Here is a 21,807-nt window from a genome sequence, read left to right on the forward strand (position 1 = left end):
TATTCTATTTACATAAATGTAAATAGGAAACTGAAAAGTCATCTTCATTTTTCCAGTTGCAAAGCCCACATACCTTGGTGAATCTTATTCCTGTCAATCTCTCAAACCTCCACATCTAATTCAAAAATGCATCAAGAATCCAATCACTTCAAACCTCCAGTGCCAACATTCTTGTCCCTAAGCTTAAATACTTGCTAGTTCTACGTACTTGGTGTGGTATTCCTCAGTTCCTTTTCTAATGTGAGGCTCTAATTCCAAAACTACGAGTTATACAATAGATCATCCAGACAGCCAATTATTGCATGCTTAGGAATATCCTTGCATCAGGAATGAGTGATAGAAACCTCATTTACCTCCAATTGCAATAAGTTCAATTCAGGGCAAAACTTCCCTCAAGGATGCTATGGTGGAGATATAATTCATGTATCATATGACTCACCCATTTAGAGTGTACAGTTGTATGTGTTTTTTTTTTTTAATTATGACTCTTTAAAACTTGTGGCAAAATGCAGAGAACACAAAATGTGCCACTTTGACCACTCTGAAGTGTGCAATTCAGTGGCAGTAATCACATTCAAATTCTGAAAGAGATGGGAATACCAGACCACCTGACCTGCCTCTTGAAAAACCTGTATGCAGGTCAGGAAGCTACAGTTAGAACTGGACATGGAACAACAGACTGGTTCCAAATAGGAAAAGGAGTATGTCAAGGTTGTATATTGTCACCCTGCTTATTTAACTTATTGCAGAGTACATCATGAGGAATGCTGGGCTGGAAGAAGCACAAGCTGGAATCAAGATTGCCGGGAGAAATATCAATAACCTCAGATATGCAGATGATACCACCCTTATGGCAGAAAGTGAAGAAGAACTTAAAAGCTTCTTGATGAAAGTGAAAGAGGAGAGTGAAAAGGTTGGCTTGAAGCTCAACATTCAGAAAACGAAAATCATGGAATCTGGTCCCATCACTTCATGGGAAATAGACGGGGAAACAGAGCAAACAGTGTCAGACTTTGTTTCTTTGGGCTCCAAAATCACTGCGGATGCTGATTGCAGCCATGAAATTAAAAGACGCTTACTCCTTGAAAGGAAAGTTATGACCAACCTAGATAGTATATTAAAAAGCAGAGACATTACTTTGCCAACAAAGGTCCGTCTAGTCAAGGCTGTGGTTTTTCCCGTGGTCATGTATGGATGTGAGAGTTGGACTGTGAAAAAAGCTGATCGCCGAAGAATTGATGCTTTTGAACTGTGGTGCTGGAGAAGACTCCTGAGAGTCCCTTGGACTGCAAGGAGATCCAACCAGTCCATTCTAAAGGAGATCGATCCTGGGTGTTCATTGGAAGGACTGATGCTAAAGCTGAAACTCCAATACTTTGTCCACCTCATGGGAAGAGTTGACTCACTGGAAAAGACTCTGATGCTGGGAAGGATTGGGGGCGGGAGGAGAAGGGGACGACAGAGAATGAGATGGCTGGATGGCATCACCGACTCGATGGACATGAGTTTGAGTGAACTCCGGGAGCTGGTGATGGACAGGGAGGCCTGGCGTGCTGTGATTCATGGGGTCACAGAGTCGGTCACAACTGAGCAACTGAACTGAACTGATGTGAACTGAATCACATTCAGAGTATTGTGCAACCGTCAACAGGCATAACTGAATTTTTAAATAATTAACGTGTGGAACATTTTAACTTGGGCCTTCAGAGAGGTCACAAAATTTTAGAACTCTTCACAAGTTAATCATTTTTAAAACCAAGTTAAGTGCAGTAATAAAATGCTTACATAAGGACCATGGCTAAATCACAAAAACATGGTACAAAAGCATCGTGAGAGGAATGTTTAAGAGTTAGCAATCCACAAGAGATTTCAAAATTATTTTCCTGGATTAAGAAAACAAACAGGGAAAAGGCAAAAGCATGCAGCTCCTGAGGGCAATAGGATTCTTCCGAGGAAACATTTTAATCTTAAGCGCCACAATAGGGGCAGGAATCTTTGTGTCTCCGAAAGGGGTATTAAAATATTCCTCACTGAATGTGGCTGTCTCCCTGAGTATCTGGGCGGCTTGTGCAGTGCTGACTTTGATCTCTGCTCTCAGCCATGCAGAGCTGGGGACAACTTTCCCTATAAGTGGAGCACAGTATTATTTCCTCAAAAGATCTCTTGGATCCTCCGTTGCTTTCCTCAATCTTTGGATCAAACTATTTACTCATCCCTTAAGACTAGCTACTGAAAGCTTGTTATTATCTACCTATACAATTCAGCCTTTCTACGCTGGGTGCCCAGCTCCAGAGCTACCAAAGAGGTGTCTAGCATTGGCTGTTTTGTGGTCTTTGGGACTTCTAAATGCTCGAGGGGTACAAACTGTGGCTTGGCTTCAAACTGTCAGTACTTTGACGAAGATGACAGTCCTCTGCTTCATTTGCCTCACTGGGATTGTGCTGATAGGGATGGGGGAAAAGGAGAATGTGGCCAGGTTCGAGAATGCTTTGGATGCTGAGCTTCCTGACGTCTCACAGATTGCAGAAGCCTTCCTACAAGGATTGTTTGCGTATTCTGGCACATCAATCCTGAACAGCATGGCAGGTAAATCTCTTTCTGACGTACTTCTGCTGTAGGCATAAAGTTTTGTCTGCAACCCTCTGGATAAAGACAATATCCAATTTGTTTCTTTGGGAGAAACTGAATTGAATCTGCTCTGTACTACATGCAAGTAGCACAGCTTAATCATCATTAAGCCTTGGTAGATAATTATCTACATAAAATACTTGGAATTTAGTACTTTTCTGGTCATCCCCTTTAAACAAATCTGGGGAAAGTTTGCCGGAGAAAAAGATCACTCTCAGATTCTACTGTAATTTATTCTAGCAATTTTTCAAGACATTTTGAGTTAAATATCAATTATATTAGAAATATGTTAATATAATGTTAATTTTAAAAAATGAAACCATCAGATTTTATACATCCCCTACTGCACTGGTGAAATGCTGCATCCTAATTTTGATTCCACGGTATGTCTTAGAGAACTTTCCATAGTATTCCTTAGACACCTAACACTTTCTTTTAACTGCTGCATAATATTCCTTAGAATGGCTTTGCTGCACTTTCATAATAGTGGATACTTGAAATGTTTCCCATTTTTCACAGTTATGAGGACTGGTGTAATATCAATGCTTCCCTGTTTATGTGCACTGTTGTTTCTGCAGGGCAGTACTGTTCCCTCTGACGTCATGGTACCAAAAGATTTTGGTAATACTTGCACAGCCCTCTAGAGTAAACAAAAGAACTAAACAGAAAATAATTCTTTATATTACTTTTTGGTTATAAAATTATAGGAATATAAAATATTAAGGATATATTAAATACCAAAGTTATATAAAATTCCAAACAAAACCTTTATACAAATTCTCAATCTTTGAATTATTGAAACTTTTATGTTATTTTCTATGTTTTTTATGTTGCTCAATGAGATGCTTTGTTCACTCATGTAGATTACTAAAATTTCATAGTTGATATGATTCTTAAGTACTGTAACATTTTCTTTTTTAATTGGCAAATGTAATGTTGAAATTGCTCACTATAAAATTAATGTATTTTTGAATATCAAGGCTTTTCAAATAATGATGAGACCTGAATTTACCTAGCACAAATGAATTATGACATAATCACCTTCCTGCTAGCTTGGCCATTAAAAGGTACCTGAGTGCAAAGTGGAAATCCTGGATGTACATGGAGGCAGAGTTTCACAGTTCACTGCTTGTGGAACTGCATCCTCCAGAGGTCATTTGGTCAGTGGTGGGGAGGGGGATCAGTTCTGCAAAATTAAATACCCAGATGTTGGAGCACCCCTTCTAAAGAAAAGCATCGCGTGGGAGCAAGCAGAGGTGTTCCTGATGGTGATCACTACCTAAAGACACAGCACAGTGCAGCTTGAGACGCAGTTCTGTTTGGAACACTCACCTCACTCTCTTCCTGCTCCCTGGTCTGATTTGTCATCAAACAAGTGAAACCTTGAATTAAGGACAAGAATGTCATAACTGGAGCTGGTCAGAGAAATGTGAGTGACTTTAGGTGACTATGGCTGTGTTCGAAAGGTCCGGTGAAATTTTCCAGATCTGCAGTGTGTGCTCAGTCACTCAGTAAGGTCTGACTCTCAGAGCAGAAGGTTGATGCCAGGAGTGCAGTAGCAGGTTCAGAACTTGGGGCTAACTGAATGGGGCGGCTATCAGAACCCGCACTTCAGTAACTCACCAAATTTAGAGATCTGGCTTCTTCTATGTCAAAATAGGGTGATCCTAGCTAAAAAGAACTAGCTCTCTCCGGTTTGGTTCTCAGAGTTTCCGAGCTGTCGTATTCCTGACCAAGTATAAGCAGAACAGACAGCTTGCATCTAGATTCTTGTGCCAGGGCCTTCTGAAGGAATAACACTGAATCCAAAGCACCACTGCTGCTGCTGCTGCTAAGTCGCTTCAGTCGTGTCCAACTCTGTGCGACCCCATAGAGGGCAGTCCACCAGGCTCCCCCATCCCTGGGATTCTCCAGGCAAGAACACTGGAGTGGGCTGCCATTTCCTTCTCCAATGTGTGAAAGTGAAAGTGAAGTCACTCAGTTGTGTCTGACTCATAGCGACCCCACGTACTGCAGCCTACCAGGCTCCTCCGCCCATGGGATTTTCCAGGCAAGAGTACTGGAGTGGGGTGCCATTGCCTTCTCCAAAAGCACCACTAGACATCTTTATATTTAATTCTGAAATAAGGAATTTTATTAGGTCTCCTTGTGGCTCAACTTGGAGAAATAAATGACAACACACGCCAGTGCTCTTGCCTAGAGAATCCCATGGGCAGAGGAGGCTGGTGGGCTGCTGTCCATGGGGTCGCATAGAATCGGACATGACTGAAGCGACTTAGCAGCAGCAGCAGTGATTCAGCTGGTAAAGAATCTGCCTGCAATGCAGGAGACCTGGGTTCGATTCCTGGGATGAGAAGATCCCCTGGAGAAGGGAAAGGCTGCCCACTCTAGTATTCTGGCCTGCAGAATTCCATGGACTGTATAGTCCACGGGGTTACAGAGTTGGACACGACTGAGTGACTTTCACTTTCACTTTCATTAGGTCTCGAAGCCATCAGTGCAGCCACTTCAGTAGCAGGTCGGATGATATTCAGAGAAGTCTCTAGTGAGAATTGTTGGACTTGAGTTCCATCCACGCAACTACAAAAGGACAAAAGGTCTCTGCTTCTGTAACGTGACTTGTGTGACTTTTGCAAGGAACAATCCTTGCAAGGAACCATGGTATGCTGTTTAGAAAATCAGGATCACATAAAACACATTAATATTGGGAGCAATTTAAGAGAGCCTCAGAGTTCATAATCTGCCCAGCATTCCCATTGTTAGTGAAGGGAATTTAGGAGGAAAAATAGATAGCTGCAGTTTTGGTTGACCCTTAGAGAAAGCTGCAGTAATAATGACCCCACTAGCTTAGATCTGCATCCACTCCTCTTCCAAAGCCCTGAAAGCGGACTTGAAAAGTCTAGTACCCCCAGTGCTTCACACAAGGTTGCCCAAAACAAATTCACTTCTGGCCAGAGCAACACCCTGAGTGGCTGCTTATTAGAGGAACTTTTCAGAGACAGAATACACATACATACTTGGAAACCCTCCTCCTGACATTGAGCATGTTGCAAGATACGGTAATTCCCCCTTATCCACGGCAGGTTCGTTCCAAGACCCCGAGTGGCTGCCTGAAACCATGGATAATACTGAATCCTGTATATATTATGCTTTTTCCTATACTAAGGGATTGGGTTTATATACAGCGTGGATCCTAGAAAAAGGGGTGATTCTCATCCTGGGAAGGACAAGAAGGGTGACATGCGATTTCACCACAATACTCAGAATGGCATGCGACCTAAAATTTCTGAATTGCTTATTTCTGGAATGTTCCATTTAATATTTTCAGATTGTGGTTCAGTTCAGTTCAGTTCAGTCACTCAGTCGTGTCCGACTCTCTGCGACCCCATGAATCACAGCACGCCAGGCCTCCCTGTCCATTACCAACTCCCGGAGTTCACTCAAACTCATGTCCATTGAGTCAGTGATGCCATCCAGCCATCTCATTCTCTGTCATCCCCTTCTCCCGCCCCCAACCTTTCCCAGCATCAGAGTCTTTTCCAGTGAGTCAACTTGTCGCATGAGGTGGCCAAATTATTGCAGTTTCAGATTTAGCATCAGTCCTTCCAATGAACACCCAGGATTGATCTCCTTTAGAATGGACTGGTTGGATCTCCTTGCAGTCCAAGGGACTCTCAACAGTCTTCTCCAACACCACAGTTCAAAAGCATCAATTCTTCGGCTATCAGCTTTCTTCACAGTCCAACTCTCACATCCATACATGACCACGGGAAAAACCATAGCTTTGACTAGACGGACCTTGGTTGGCAAAGTAATGTCTCTGCTTTTTAATATACTATCTAGGTTGGTCATAACTTTCCATCCAAGGAGTAAGTGTCTTTTAATTTCATGGCTGCATCCACAGTGATTTTGGAGCCCAAAAAAACAAAGTCTGACACTGTTTCCACTGTTTTTCCATCTATTTCCCATGAAGTGATGGGACCAGATGCCACGATCTTCGTTTTCTGAATGTTGAGCTTCAAGCCAACCTTTTCACTCTCCTCTTTCACTTTCATCAAGAGGCTTTTGAGTTCCTCTTCACTTTCTGCCATAAGGGTGGTGTCATCTGCATATCTGAGGTTAACTGCACGTAAATGAAACCATGGATCATGAGACTGTGAATGTGGGGGTGGGGTGCTGTATGTCAGTTTCAGGGGGAGAGGGGGACTTCTTGAGGACTGGTGAGCCTGGAGCACCCATTCCATTCTCTTACTTAAGATGCTGCAAGATGGAAATCTATGACAGACTTCGTTCACTCTCAAGAATCCATGTTAGTCCTCCAGAAACTGAAGTTGTACACACGTGGAAGAAAAAAAAGGCTCATTAGGCCTAGGCTTCCTTCCCTTTGTGGGAGACCAAGCAGGAAGCCTAAGCAGGCAGATCCCCTCTCCTATGGTTAGAAATCAGAGATCCTGGTCTCAGCTCACACTGAAGACAGGAGGAATATGGCAGGAAACACAACCTAAAGCGTCTACTGCTTCCCTGGACATACTTAACATTTGATAATACTCCCAGGCCCTAAGGATCTGAGCAAAGTTGGGATCTGTTTGGGAGGACAAGGAATTTTCCACATTAAAAACAGCCAGGCTGAACCAAGAGACAGTATTCGCAAAGGACTCTTTATAAAGGATGCTGCTTGTCTGAACTATGGTGGGGAAAATTCAGGATGAAGAAGAGAGAACTGTTAAGTTGGCACAGGTTAAATTTTTCTTATCTTTTACTCTTCTCTTCTTTAAGAAAAAAGAAATTCCATGTTAGATGTTAATGTGAGTTTTAGAACTTCCCAAAGTTGGAGTTAAAATTATTAGTCAATTTTCTTACAGTGTAAATTCAAAATCATAAGTTTTCACAAACCATTAACTTATAAATAATGATACACATATATAAAACTAAATATTTTACATAAAATTCACTTTTTCTTGTTCTTTATTAAGTGGTTGACTAATATATTGAACATATTAAATTTCACTAAAGAATGTAACCTCATTCTTTTAAACTGTTTCAATTGTGTGTTAAATGTATTTAATTTTTAAACATTTTAAATGTCTGACTTGAAAAATCTTTCTAATCTCATATCCTGTAATGCTAAAATATTGCCTCATATAAGATGAATTTTATTTCCTTAAACACTTAAATAGGGTTTATAAACTTAATGTCTCCTATACTTGCAACTTTAAATAGCACATCTAAAAATTCATTTACATTTCAAATCTAAGTAACAAGGCTGTTCTTTCAGATGATCTCACATGCCAGATTCTCATAAAAAGTAGACACTGGCACAATTCATATTATTTAGCAGAAAATAAACGGTGTCAGGGGCTGACCATTGCTGTATTTAATTTGAAACATTCCCATCTTATATTGGGTTAATGCGAAGCAAAGCCTGAGATGGGGATCCTTGTGCCAGCACTTTGTTGAGAACCTGCCTCCCAGAGACAGCGAGGTCTCCCAGTGAGGAGTGAAGGAAGCAGGACAGGGAAGGAAGAGTTGCTGAGCAGACATGGTTTCAGCCGAAGTCTAGCCTCAGCCAGATCCTACAGAGCCACACCGCCCAGCCTGGTAGCCACCAGCCTTATGGAGCCAGTGAGCATCTGAAATGTAGTCAGTCAAACCGAGGTGCTCCACAAATGTAAAATACACACCAGAAATCAAAATCTTGAATGAACAAAACCTTGTCCACTGTCCAGAGCTCATTAGTTTTTTTACAAATGTTACATACTGCAATGATGACATTTTGGATGCTTGGGGATAAATATATATTATTAATTCCGTTTCACCTGTTTTTCTCTTATATAGCCACGAGAAATTTTAAAATACATAAATGGCTCACAGTATATTTTGATTAGACAGTACTGCTAGAGTAGGAAAAATACAAAACGTTCCCAAGCAGTGGCCTTAGGGATGGACTTTTGTACCTTTTATCAGTTAATCAACGACTGGGGGCTGCCTCTGAGGGGAGAAAGTAAACTTGTAGATTTTTCTAAGCAAGCCAGCTTACCCATCCCTGCCGAGCCATGCAAGAACCAAGGGCAAGTCACAGGAGAAGGGGTCAGCTGTGGGCAGCCAGCAGCCATTGCTCCCCAAAGCTGGAGGAGGGGAGCATCTGCCTGCCATGTTATAGAGTCATTGCTCAGGGTCACTCTCCAGTGACTGAAGCTGCTGCGGGGAGATGCCAGCGCACACAGTCACTTACACTGCCCAGACTCCAGACAGAACATGGGATCCGAGCACTTCAGGCTTCAGGTTGCATTTGCACAGACTGGTTCCGTCCCTGCCGCTGCTATGGGAACAGGGGACCCAGAGAACTCACAAGTCACCTAACATTGATTTCATATCACCATCTCCTGATTTCCTCCCAGTCGGAATTTGGGTGGACAGACTCTTCTACATGGCTTATAACAAATTTCCTTCACCACTTGAGTAGATTCAAGCAATCTCTTGATTGCCTAATGGGCTCTGAATTGTTTTCCTCTTATTATTTCATTCATATTCCATAAGATGAATTCCATTCACACTTAAGCCTAGGTAAAGAAAAGCTTGCTTGGGAGAGTAAGGGAGAGAAAGGAACTTCCTTGGAGGTCCGTTTGCTTGAGAGAAAGAGATGACGAGAGAACCACTACTTCTGAAAGAAAGGGGGAAAAAATGACATATCTCAGGTGGGATGAAGAGACAGGCTACACACCAAACAGTCTTTAACAACTGTAATCTTTTCTTTGCACAGATCTGTGAACCGGCAATCTTTGTTGCAAACTGCAAAGCCTGTTTCCTAAGATCCAACCACTAGTGAGGGTTAGGGCCAGGTTCAAGCCCTGAGCCCTCTAGCTTCAGAGCCCATGTTCTTAACTACTTCCCTAAAAACAGTATGATGTCTAGGAATTTTGAGATAATATGCTAGTTTCCAGAATTCACTGTTGATGCGGGGTCTCCTCCCCTGAGATAAGGCCCCTGCAATTGACAGAAACTGACGTTGTTAGGTGATTTGAGCTCATTCCTGGTATTGGTTTGAAAACATTATTATATATCAGAGCTCAAACATTTTCCCAACTGAGGACTTCTATCCAAGAGGTTGGGAGTAACTGTCAAAATGGACTCTGCACCTTCTGTCCAAGAAACCCATCACCCCAAGGTCCAAGATATCTAGCTACACCCAGCCTGGAGGGCGCAGTGGTTCCTGCCTGGTGTCAGACTAAACGGTTTCAAATCCTTCCCTCAACACTCAGTGGCTGTGTGACCTTGGGAGAGTCTCTTAACGTCTGTGAGATGCTGCCGTTTCCTCTGTGTTTGAAAGGCAGGCACAGCCCAATATGTCCTCAGCCCCATGGCGGGTTTTTAATACCACAGGGTGGGAGCCTCTGTGACAGGCAGAGACAGAAAAGTGCTCACAAAAAGTTGCTGGGCGAGGTTGGGGCGGGGAGTTGTTTTCCTTCTGCACTTACTGTTCCCTTTGCATAGAAGGCTCCCTACTGAGACCTTTTCGTATCTCCCTCCCTCCCCTCCCTTAGGTCTTCCCTCAAATGTCGTTTCTGTCTCATTTAATGCAAACTTTCTCCCTACTCTGCTCTCATCTGTTTCATTTCTTTCTCTCTTTTATTGAGGCATGGTTGATTGACAATATTGTAGACGTTTCAGGTGTACACAGAACGATTCACGGGTTCTAAAGGTTATACTCTATTTATGGTGATAAAACATTGGCTACATTCCATGTGCTGTACAACAGATCTTATAGCTTATCATTTTGTACACAGTAGCTTGTACCATATAGTCTTTTCCATCACTGTAAATCTATAATCATGAAATGACCAGGATAATTGGATTTTTAATATAAGATGGTGAGAAATCCAAACTTTCAGGCAAAATTTGCACAGGACCAACGTAGAAACAGTGAAGCAGCTGAGGAAACAACAGATATATGAATGCTCTTGCATACATTTTATCACAAAGTCTTCAAAAGTCTCATAGTACGTCCTTTTCTGATGAGTTTATTTGTGTTTTTTAGGAGAGATAAAAAATCCTGGTAAGAACATTCCCAAATCTCTGATTACTGGTCTTCCCGTGGTGGCTGTGGTCTACTTACTGGCTAATGTATCCTACCTGGCAGTTTTGACTCCCAAGGAAATCGTCTCTGCAGGTATGAACGTATCTAGACAAAGAGGAAATAGTCACTACTTCTACTCTGAGTAAACAAGGACTCCTCTGTATAACTGATTTGTTCAGTACACCCGTAAGAGTACAAATGTAATGGCTTCCTTTGGTTTTTCTAAGGAAAGGAAAAACAGTCATCTAAAAATCTATGAAAGGTGAGTCCATGCTAAAAGAGCAAAATCAAAGGGTAGAAGCCTGTGAGCAGTAAGACCTGGAAAGAGACAGAGGAGGAGGAGGTGGAAGAGAAGGAGTGGGGCCCAGAGGAGAGAGACGAGAGACAGGAGCCGGCGAAGTGAGAGGGCAAAGAGGAGACTCTGTTAGGAGACGCTCCACTCTTCAGGGCGCACCCTGATAACCACCCTCGGAACAGCCATTCGGAACAGGCAGCATCGCCTTCTTTTTTCAGATGAGGAAACTGTGGTGCCTGGGAGCTAAGTAATGAGCAAACTTACTAAGATTCAAATGTAGATTTCAGTCATGCTCTTCTCATGATAAAAGATTGCTTCTTGTCCAGGTTATTGCTAGCAATGGGTTGTAAATCTGGACAGCAGTTTATAAGATCTGACCTTCAAAAAATATATTCTTCCCAATTCCACCAAGTATGGTGCTCAAAGCTGCCCAGCTCGTAACTGAAAAAGGCAGACTCAAATCCATGTTAACTCCAAAACCTATGTTATCAATCACCATGAGTATGTCAGTATAAGCAAATGAGATCAAAGCAAAGAAAGCAATTGTATGAATACATATTAATATACATCAGGTGATAAATTTTATTAATATATATAATGTTATAACATACACACATGCTGCTGCTAAGTCACTTCAGTCGTTTCCGACTCTGTGTGACCCCACAGACGGAAGCCCACCAGGCTCCCCCGTCCCTGGGATTCTCCAGGCAAGAACACTGGAGTGGGTTGCCATTTCCTTCTCCAATGTGTGAAAGTGAAAAGTGAAAGTGAAGTCGCTCAGTCGTGTCCGACCCTTAGCGACCCCACGGACTACAGCCAACCAGGCTCCTCCATCCATGGGATTTTCTAGGCAATAGTACTGGAGTGGCTTGCCATTGCCTTCTCCAAACATACACACATAGACATGACTAAATGGAAATACAATAAAAAGTTAATAGTAAATGGTGCCATCTGAATGGTAAGATTATAAGAAATTTTTATTTCTTTTTTATACTGTTCATATTTTCCACAATTAGCATCTTATACTTATGATCAGGAAAAAATCCTTTTTCTAATACTAGATAATTATATTTCCACAGAATTAACTGATGATTTTTAATGACAACATTGGGTCTTTTTCCCAAAAAAAATGTTAAATTATGTTCATTTTACTTTAAAAAAAGGCAGAGTAGTATTTGAAATACATTGGAAAAATTCCCCCAAATTTTAATTTTTAAAAAATAGTTATTCATGAAAGAAGTTTGGTTATCTAGAGAATTCACTTATTGAGAGTGACTAGCTCTTCAAATATTCTGGATAAAGGTCAAATAACACATCAACAAAAACACAGACTACAAAAAAGCTGTACATACAGACAGGCATAGGGGCTTACAACCACGTGCAGTGTGTGAGGTCATGGAGGGGCTAATGGTGTCCCTCCAGTGGCCTGAATCCCCTGTCCTGGGTGTGCTCTCGAGGCAGAGGTCACAAAGGATCAGTCTGCTGTGCTGCCCCTCTGAACCGGAGTTCTGCGCTGTCGTCTGCACTCAAAGCCTTCTCCAAAACCAGAAGCTTTGAAATTCATAAAAAAAAACCCAAAATCTCTACATGGCTCAAAAACACCAAAAGATGTATTTCTGCATCTTCTCTGAGACGAATATAAAAATAGTGTGTTGATTCTAAAAGGAAAAGACAAATATAAATTTTTAAAAGTAAACAAAAAACGTGCTCCTTGCCACAATTTGGTCTCACAGGACTACAGCAACATGCTGAAGGAGAATTCTTTTCACTATTCAACTGAAGGGGAGGGCTGCAATTTGCCTTTCACCCCACTTCCAAACCAGTCTGCCAGTTCCGTGAAGACCCACTCACTCTCATCTCTCCAGGTGTCCTTTCCCCTTCACTCCCACCCCCAGTGCCCAGGCCCCTATTCTCCTCACTTCATTTGCAGCAACAACCTCCAAATGTACACCCTCATCTCTAACTTTCTTCTTTATCCAGCCTCCGCTCAATCTCAAGAAATAATCCTATGAGGGGCTTCCCTCGTGGCTCAGACAGTAAAGAATCTGCTTGCAGTGCAGAAGACCTGGGTTCAATCCTGGATTGGGAGGATCCCCTGGAGAAGGGAATGGCTACCCACTCCGGTATTATTGCCTGGAGAATCCCATGGACAGAGGAGCCTGGAGGGCTACAGTCCATGGGGTCGCAAAGAGTGGGGCTCTATAAAACACAAATATATGTCACCTCCCTGCTTAAGTGTTCTGCCATCTTGTTTTCTTATGTCTCCTCCTAAGCGCACGCTCACCCCATCATCACCTTCCTTCAGACCAAGTGTCGGCTCCTAAGCTGACCGTGGCAGATTCTCCGAGATCTGACCGAAGCCTAACTTTCCATCCTCATTTCTTGTCTCTTTGTGCACACATACACCGCTGCCACACAACAGCCTTTCTAAGCAGCTTACTGTTTCCAGAACAGATACTCTCTGCCTCCCCCACAGTGTTATCTCACTCCCCTCTGCCTGATTTAGATGCCGATCTCCTGCCTGATGTCCCACTAATAAGACTGATTCTAAGTTCAATACGCTTGGGCTTCCCTGGTGGCTCAGATGGTAAAGAATCCGCCTGCAGTGCAGGAGACCTGGATTCGATCCCTAGGTTGGGAATATCCTTTGGAGAAGGGAATGGCTACCCACTCCAGTATTCTTGCCTAGAGAATCTCATGGACAGAGGAGCCTGGCCAGCTACCATCCATTGGGCCAGAGAGTCAGACACACCTGAGCGACTAACACGCACTTTACTTTCACTTCACTACACTTTGAGCCCTGAAAAGTGCGGAAAAGTGCCTCCCAAATCTTAGGCAAAAGTTAGTCTTAAGAAAGTTTGAAATGCAGGGGCCAAATACCCCTTCCAATGCATTCTACTGGCCAAAACAGACCACAAGGTCAAACTGTATTCAAGAATAAGTAAAAAGACTCCCTTTCTTAGAATAAGCTACATGATTTATTACAAAGGGCATGGATGCAGAAGGAAGTGAAGAAATATTGCCATAATTTCAATCAAGCAAAGGGACTGACCATTTTGAAATTTTTCTAAAACTTTTGTAGATGCTGTTGCTCTCACCTGGACGGACAAAATAATTCCTTCCATGCAATGGGTCATTTCTTTTGGAATTTCAACTTCAGTATTTAGCACCATGTGCTGTACAGTGCTTTCAGCATCAAGGATGATCTACACAGCAAGCCAAGAAGGACAACTGCCTTTGATCTTCTCAATGCTCAATAACCACTCCTGTCCAACCATGGCTGTTAGCCAGATAATCATCTTAACGTCCATTGTTATTATAACCTCAGATTTAATCAATTTAATAAGGTATTCAGGATTAGCATTATGGTTTTTAAGAGGGCTACATATGATAGGTTTACTTAAACTAAGGTACCAGGAACCCAATCTACCTAGACCTTACAAGGTAAATCAAGTCTAAAAACTTAATATTAAACTTCTATTCTCTTTTTAAGAATATAATTTTTATTCTATATTAAGTGATAGTCACTCAGTCATGTCCGACTCTTTGCAACCACATGGACTGCAACCCACCAGGCTCTTCTGTCCGTGGGATTTCCCAGGAGAGAACACTGGAGTGGGTTGCCATTTCCTTCTCCAGGGGATCTTCGTAACCCAGGAATCAAACCCAGGTCTCCAGCAATGCATGCGGATTCTTTACCATCTGAGGGACCAGGGAAGCCTTTTTTATTCCATATGGGATGCTTCTAACCAATCATGAAACATATGAACAAGACCTCCATTTCCCAGCTTCAGTTCAGTTCAGTTGCTCAGTCGTACCCGACTCTTTGCGACCCCATGAATCACAGCACGCCAGGCCTCTCTGTCCATCACCAACTCCCGGGGTTCACTCAAACTCATGTCCACAGAGTCGGTGATGCCATCCAGCCATCTCATTCTCTGTCGTCCCCTTCTCCTCCTGCCCCCAATCCCTCCCAGCATCAGAGTCTTTTCCAGTGAGTCAACTCTTCACATCAGGTGGCCAAAGTATTGGAGTTTCAGCTTTAGCATCAGTCCTTCCAATGAACACCCAGGGTCGATCTCCTTTAGAATGGACTGGCTGTATCTCCTTGCAGTCCAAGGGACTCTCAAGAGTCTTCTCCAGCACCACAGTTCAAAAGCATCAATTCTTCGGTGATCAGCTTTCTTCATCATCCAACTCTCACATCCATACATGACCACTTGAAAAACCATAGCCTTGACTAGACAGACCTTTGTTGACAAAGTAATGTCTCTCCTTTTTAATGTGCTATCTAGGTTGGTCATAACTTTCCTTCCAAGGAGTAAGCGTCTTTTAATTTCATGGCTGCAATCAGCATCCACAGTGATTTTGGAGCCCAAAAAAATAGAGTCTGACACTGTTTCCACTGTTTCCCCATCTATTTCCCATGAAGTGATGGGACCAGATGCCATGATCTTTGTTTTCTGAATGTTGAGCTTCAAGCCAACCTTTTCATCACCCCTTTCACTTTCATCAAGAGGCTCTTTAGTTCTTCTTCACATTCTGCCATAAGGGTGGTGTCATCTGCATATCTGAGGTTATTGATATTTCTCCCAGCAATCTTGATTCCAGCTTGTGCTTCTTCCAGCCCAGCATTCCTCATGATGTACTCTGCATATAAGTTAAATAAGCAGGGTGACAATATACAACCTTGACATACTCCTTTTCCTATTTGGAACCAGTCTGTTGTTCCATGTCCAGTTCTAACTGTTGCTTCCTGACCTGCATACAGGTTTCTCAAGAGGCAGGTCAGGTGGTCTGGTATTCCCATCTTTTTCATAATTTACTAATGTGTAATTAACTGACTCATTGGAACAGACCCTGATGCTGGGAAAGATCGAAGGCAGGAGGAGAAGGGGACGACAGAGAATGAGATGGTTGGTTGGCAGCACTGACTCAATGGACATGAGTTTGAGTAAACTCTGGGAGTTGGTGATGGACAGGGAGGCCTGACATGCTGTGGTTCATCGGGTCACAAAGAGTCAGACACGACTGAGCAACTGAACTGAACTGAATGTGTAATTGGCCCTATGGGGTGCGTTTGGTTTGATTTTTCTAGACTATAATGTTGAAACTGATTTTTTATGAGGAAGATAAATGTTATCCTTTTCATCATCTTTCAGAGTTAGGCAATAACACTTTTGGGGGAAGAATCCTGGCCCTGTTCAAAAGCATCCCCTCAGTCCATGACCCAGTGTCAACCCTTGCTGACCCACGACCCATGACATGGCATTCTCTTCTTGAGTGTGTCCTTGAAGGGTCTTCATTTTATCCAACAGAATGGTAATCTAAGCCTCAGTTTAGTTGATTCTAAAAATTTTGAACCTGAACTTAACTAACAAAATGGAATCACCATCCTCTAGGTAATGTTGGCAGGGCTACTGTAGGGTCCTAAAGTGTCTTTGTGCAAAAAATAACACAACACCCCTGCTTCTAGGCAGACACAGCTCCATGCCCAGACATAGAGCCTGGTGAGCAGAGCACGAACTAGATATCAGCTCCCTTTTGCTCCTCAGAGGGGTAACCCTGTATGAGTAATGAGCTACCTAAGCAAACATATGCTTCCCAGGTGGCTCAGTGGTAAAGAACCCGCCTGCCAATGCAGCAGATGTAGGTTCAATCCCTGCAGGGAGATCCCCTGGAGTAAAAATGGCTACCCACTCCAGTAATCTTGCCTAGAGAATTCCACGCACAGAGGAGTCTGGCTGGTCGCAAAGAGCTGGACACGACTGAGCGACTGCGCATGCGTGCAAGCAACCATATGCCAAAGAAATAAAATCAAACTCCCATTTGAAAAAAAGACCATTCTGGCAATAGTGAAAGAAGTGTGTTAGAAGGAGGCGTGAGCATGACCTGTTCAGGTCAAACAGCTGGCATAGATTTTCTTAGTTTTCCTCCACTTAACCTCAGGAGAATTGTGGAGCTCAGAGACTAGGTAAATTACCCTAGTGGAAAGGATCAGGGATGGGGTTTAAAGCACACGTTCTAATTTCAGAAACCAAAATTTTGTTATATTTACTGAAAAGATAGTGATGAAATCTGTATTCTATAAAAGATTCACTGAGGAAATTTTCTTTGATTTTAGCATCAGGAATACTTGGGCCTCTTCTAAACAATGATTTAGCCTATGCCTTTTGGTGGCCTGCTTCCAGAATCTATATGGGGCTACGTGGCATGCATTTTGTGAGCCAAATTCATTCTTTACCCATATTTATTTCCCTCATTTCTCTTTCTTCTTTTCATTTATTTTGCCTTGGTATAAAATAAGCCATACCTTGCTATAATGTAAATCCTAAAAGGTACCAAACAGTCTTGGTAATATTTTGTTTTGTTTTGTTGTTTCTTGACTGTGCTGGGTCTTCACTGCAGTGCATGGGCTTTCTCTAGCTGCCGCATGCCAGCTTACATCCCCTGGCATGTGGGATCTTAATTCCCTGACCAGTGACCCAACCCACATGCCCTACACTAGATGAGGTCCCCAAGGAGTCTTTGTTTTACTCTTTAATTGTGTTATAATTATAATCCAGTGGTCAGTAAAATTAAGATACTTCCTGGTAGTAGAGATTGTGTGGAAAATAAAATGATTAGTCCCTTATTTCACACTGCTGCTGCTGCTAAGTCACTTTAGTCGTGTCCGACTCCGTGTGACCCCATAGACGGAAGCCCACCAGGCTCCCCCGTCCCTGGGATTCTCCAGGCAAGAACACTGGAGTGGGTCGCCATTTAAAACCACTTGAGTATGTTTACTGAAATCTGAATTCCCAGACTCACCCGTGGGGTTCTAATTTACTAGATCTTAGTCAGGTCTTAGGAATCTATGTATTTATCAATTATCTTGGGGATTCTTATGCAGAGATGTCGATTGATCCTATTTTAAGAAACACTAGTTTAGACAATCCTGACTTTCCTCCCCCTAGAATGGATCCCTCTTGGCCACGCTTCATGCTGAAAAGAGGGAACGTATCTTGGATTTCAGTCTTCCATTTACTCAACAAATAGGCAGGGACTACCTGCTGTGTTTCAGTTACTTTACCAGGCAGTTCAGAAAAATAAAGATGAATCTTTTCATCAAGAATCTTCTTAGTCCCATAGAAGAGTAACAAGTATACAAATTATTTTTATAAGGTTAATTAAGAAATGCTACTTTGTTGAGCACAGTCTACTGAATTACACTGTATGCAATTCTGACAAAGACTTTAGAAGACCAGAAAAAACTCATTTTGCAAATGGGTCTAAGAGGACCCTTTTTTTTTTTTTGAAACTCAGACTTTAAATGGTGTGTGTGTGTGTTTAGTCACTCAGTCGTGTCTGACTCTACAACCTCATGGACTGTAGCCTGCCAGCCTCCTCCGTCCATGGGATGTTTGAGGCAAGAATACTGGAGTGAGCTGCCATTTCCTTCTCCACACAAAACACACATATTTCACGAATATTTGATTGAAAACCCCTGAACATATTTATCCCTTAGCACCTGCTGACCCACCACATCCTTCCTTCAGGGGTTGGGGTCGGGTGGGGCCCTGAGGATCTCACTATGCAGTGTTTGGGGTCTCCTTGGAGAGACCACCAAAGAGACTTGGGGAGCCACCTGCTGGCTGTTCTCTGCAAATGGGTCTGAAGATCAGATTAAGTAGGTAGACCAGTTACACTGCTAGATTCTGGCACTAAGCTCCCTGGAAAAGAAACTTCTTTATCCGTTTTAAATATCTCTGGTGAAGGAAATGGCAACCCACTCCAGTACTCTTGCCTGGGAAATGCCATGGACAGAGGGGCCCAGCGGACTATAGCCCCATGAGGTTGCAAAGAGTCAAACACAGCAACTAAACAACTATAACAGTAATCCATAGCACAGCACGTGCCATTCAGAATTGCAGTGAATACTTCTCAAAAGAATGAGCAATTAAAATACCAGAGGTTACATTTCTAACCAGACTTTTCTGATTCTAGCGTTCCTGCTATTTCTATTACTTGATGCTCCACTAAGAAAGACTGGCACATATGCCATTAAAGAAGCATTATAAACAAATATTACAGTTATGACATGACTAGGTTTCCATATTCCCAAAAGTAGAAGTGCTTCAATGACTAATACTAGGATGACACAGCTGATTTTTATCTATGATGATAATGCTTAAATGTATTTTTTCTATGCTTGAAAATAAAGCATTAATCTTAGTAAATAAATGATAATATCTGATGGCTAGACTAGGCATTCTTGATGAGTATAAAATGAATAAAGTTAAATAGTTTTTCTTTTTTCCATTAAGTCTGCCTTCAATTTACTTTTTATAATGTAATACTGACACTCTCCCTCTAAATATATTTGAAAATATATTTGTAGTTTTCTCTCTGGTGTTTGGAAACATTTGCTCCAAAAGAAAGAGATTTTTCTCATGTTGTTTATAGAAACTTTTAGACAATGTCATCACTAATCTTACTTTTTTTTTTTTTAACTTTCAGGTGCCTCTGCCATTTATATTTGGATCCATAGCTATATCTTTGTTTCTGATTTTGACGCCATTGATTAAAACTCCTAAAATGGAGCATGTCTATGGGCTTATTTTTATATTCAGTGGGCTCTTGTGTTACTGGATTCATGTTCATCTTAGTCAACAATCTGTGAGTTTTGTCAAAGTCACCTGTTATTTACAATTACTGTTTAATGTTTCACCACCTGAAGACCACAATGAAGGCATTTCAACAGAAAAAAGTGATCTGAAAGAAATATTTTTGTAAATAAATTTTGTAATGTAAAATTTTTAGTGAATGAATACATTTTTAAAGGTAAACTCTGTTTTAAGCTATGCACTCATAAACACAAAGCCTTCTACCTCCTGCCCAGTTCCCAGCTACACATATAAGATTTACCTCCCACTCAGTTATGTACTCAGATTCTTTACAGTTCAAATTATTTTCCTTGTAATTAAAGCTTTGGCTCCCTAGTGTCCAATATGTCTGTCACCACTTTTTTCCTGGTCAGAAATTTTAAATGAATGCATTCACACACAAACACACACAAAGTTAAAAAGGCATACTATGACTTAATCACTTAATTACTGCCTATTTCCATGTATAGAAAATATTATAATCCTGTACACTTGATATATTATCATATTGTATACCTGAAACTAATAAAATGTTGTACGTCAATTATATATCAATAAAATAAATGAACAAATAAGCAAGCAAACAAAACAAAACAAAGAATCATTGCCAGGAAGAGAAGTTTGTTGGTGAACAGTGCTTAGTATATAGCAGCCAGTTAATGTGTTGAATGAATGAATGTAAGGTGTATCTGCAGAACTAACAGAAAATATTGTAAATTTGAAATTTATATTAATAAATATTATTGCTTCCTTGGGCTTACCTGGTGGCTCAGAGGTTAAAGCGTCTGCCGCCAATGCGGGAGACCTGGGTTCGATCCCTGGGTCGGGAAGATCCCCTGGAGAAGGAAACGGTAACCCACTCCAGTATTCTTGCCTGGAGAATCCCATGGATGGAGAAGCCTGGTAGGCTACAGTCCACGGGGTCGCAAAGAGTCGGACACGACTGAGCGACGGAACCGAACGGAACGGATTGCTTCCTACTCACTGGTCTAAACTCTTCACAGTGATACCAATTAAAAGAAAATATTTTAATTTTAGGCCTCTGTGTAAAGCAGGAAACGCTAAATCATGGCTCTCAAAAATATGTCCATGTCAGTTAAGTTCATAACTAGTAAGAGAAGTTTCTCAAAATGTTTCCCAAATTCTGTGGGACCCTAAATTCAATGCATTAAGTGGCAGTGAAAGGGAAGAAAAGACATAACACCACTAAAGCTTCTCAAGCCCGGTAACACCAAGTTGGCCGTGTCATCTTATTCTGTTTCTAGTGTAAACGAAAATAAAACTATTTTTTTTTTAAATGGGGACAGTGACATGAAAACTTGTTAAAGACTTTGAAACTGGGATGAGGGGAGGATTACTGGATATCCAGTAAAGTGCACCTTTCTGAGTTCCTTGCACCTTTTATTGTCTTTAGGCTGTTTTTAAACATTGTTAAGTTGTAGAACGGACGTCCCAGGTGGCTCAGTGGTAGAGAATCTGCCTGCAATGCCTGCAGCCTGTGCTAGCACACACAAGCCTTACTGGGGCAATACTCTGCTTTGCAAGACACTTTCCAGAGGCCACAGCAAGTCACCATCCAGGCGGACAGGAAAGCAAGAAAATTCCTGAGAGGAAGGCGAATCCGACAGGTGGCTTGCACAGCAGGCAGCCTCTGGGTCAAAGAGCCCCCAAGGGCAGCAGTGATGGGGGGGACTTTATTGCCCTCAGCTTATCTTACTTGTGGCTAACGGATGTGCTGTGCAGTTTCAAGGGGCATGCAAAGCAGGCAAGTTCTAAATGGTGAAACATATCCTTTCTTAGGGGATGTGTTAAGCAATCGAACGTTTAAAAACTTGAGTTTGGTGCTTGCTGGCTTTAGGGCTCATGGGCCTTAGCCTGCTGTGAGGAACCAGGCAACCTAGAGTCCCATATGCAGGGGTCACCTTTGGCTCCTTTATATAACACGGGTGAAACGGACAAAACATCAGCACACCTTAATTTCTCTAAGGCTGATCCTGCGACCAAATTAGGGCAGGGAAAAATGTTTGAATTAATGAATAAATACACATTGGCTACATTAACACATATATATATTAGGGGAAGAGTAGTAGCCTTACATAAATTTAATACTAGACTGGTATTCAATAAAGATATTCTAATTAATCCTAACTGTGGAGTAATTATCT

General features: G+C 41.9%; 1 protein-coding gene across 1 annotated transcript; it reads left to right on the plus strand.

Annotated features, from left to right (window-relative positions):
- Positions 1–1,919: 1,919 nt before the first annotated feature.
- On the plus strand, positions 1,920–19,772 carry LOC129560481 (solute carrier family 7 member 12-like). Its single transcript, XM_055432632.2, has 4 exons — positions 1,920–2,586; positions 10,664–10,795; positions 14,080–14,441; positions 19,497–19,772. Exons 1-4 carry the CDS (start codon positions 1,920–1,922, stop codon positions 19,770–19,772), a joined length of 1,437 nt encoding a protein of 478 aa, XP_055288607.2.
- The last annotated feature ends 2,035 nt before the right edge of the window (positions 19,773–21,807 follow it).

Source organism: Moschus berezovskii, chromosome 16 (assembly GCF_049115385.1).
Source record: "Moschus berezovskii isolate FMDL1 chromosome 16, NW_MosBer_1.0, whole genome shotgun sequence".
Taxonomy (NCBI): domain Eukaryota; kingdom Metazoa; phylum Chordata; class Mammalia; order Artiodactyla; family Moschidae; genus Moschus; species Moschus berezovskii.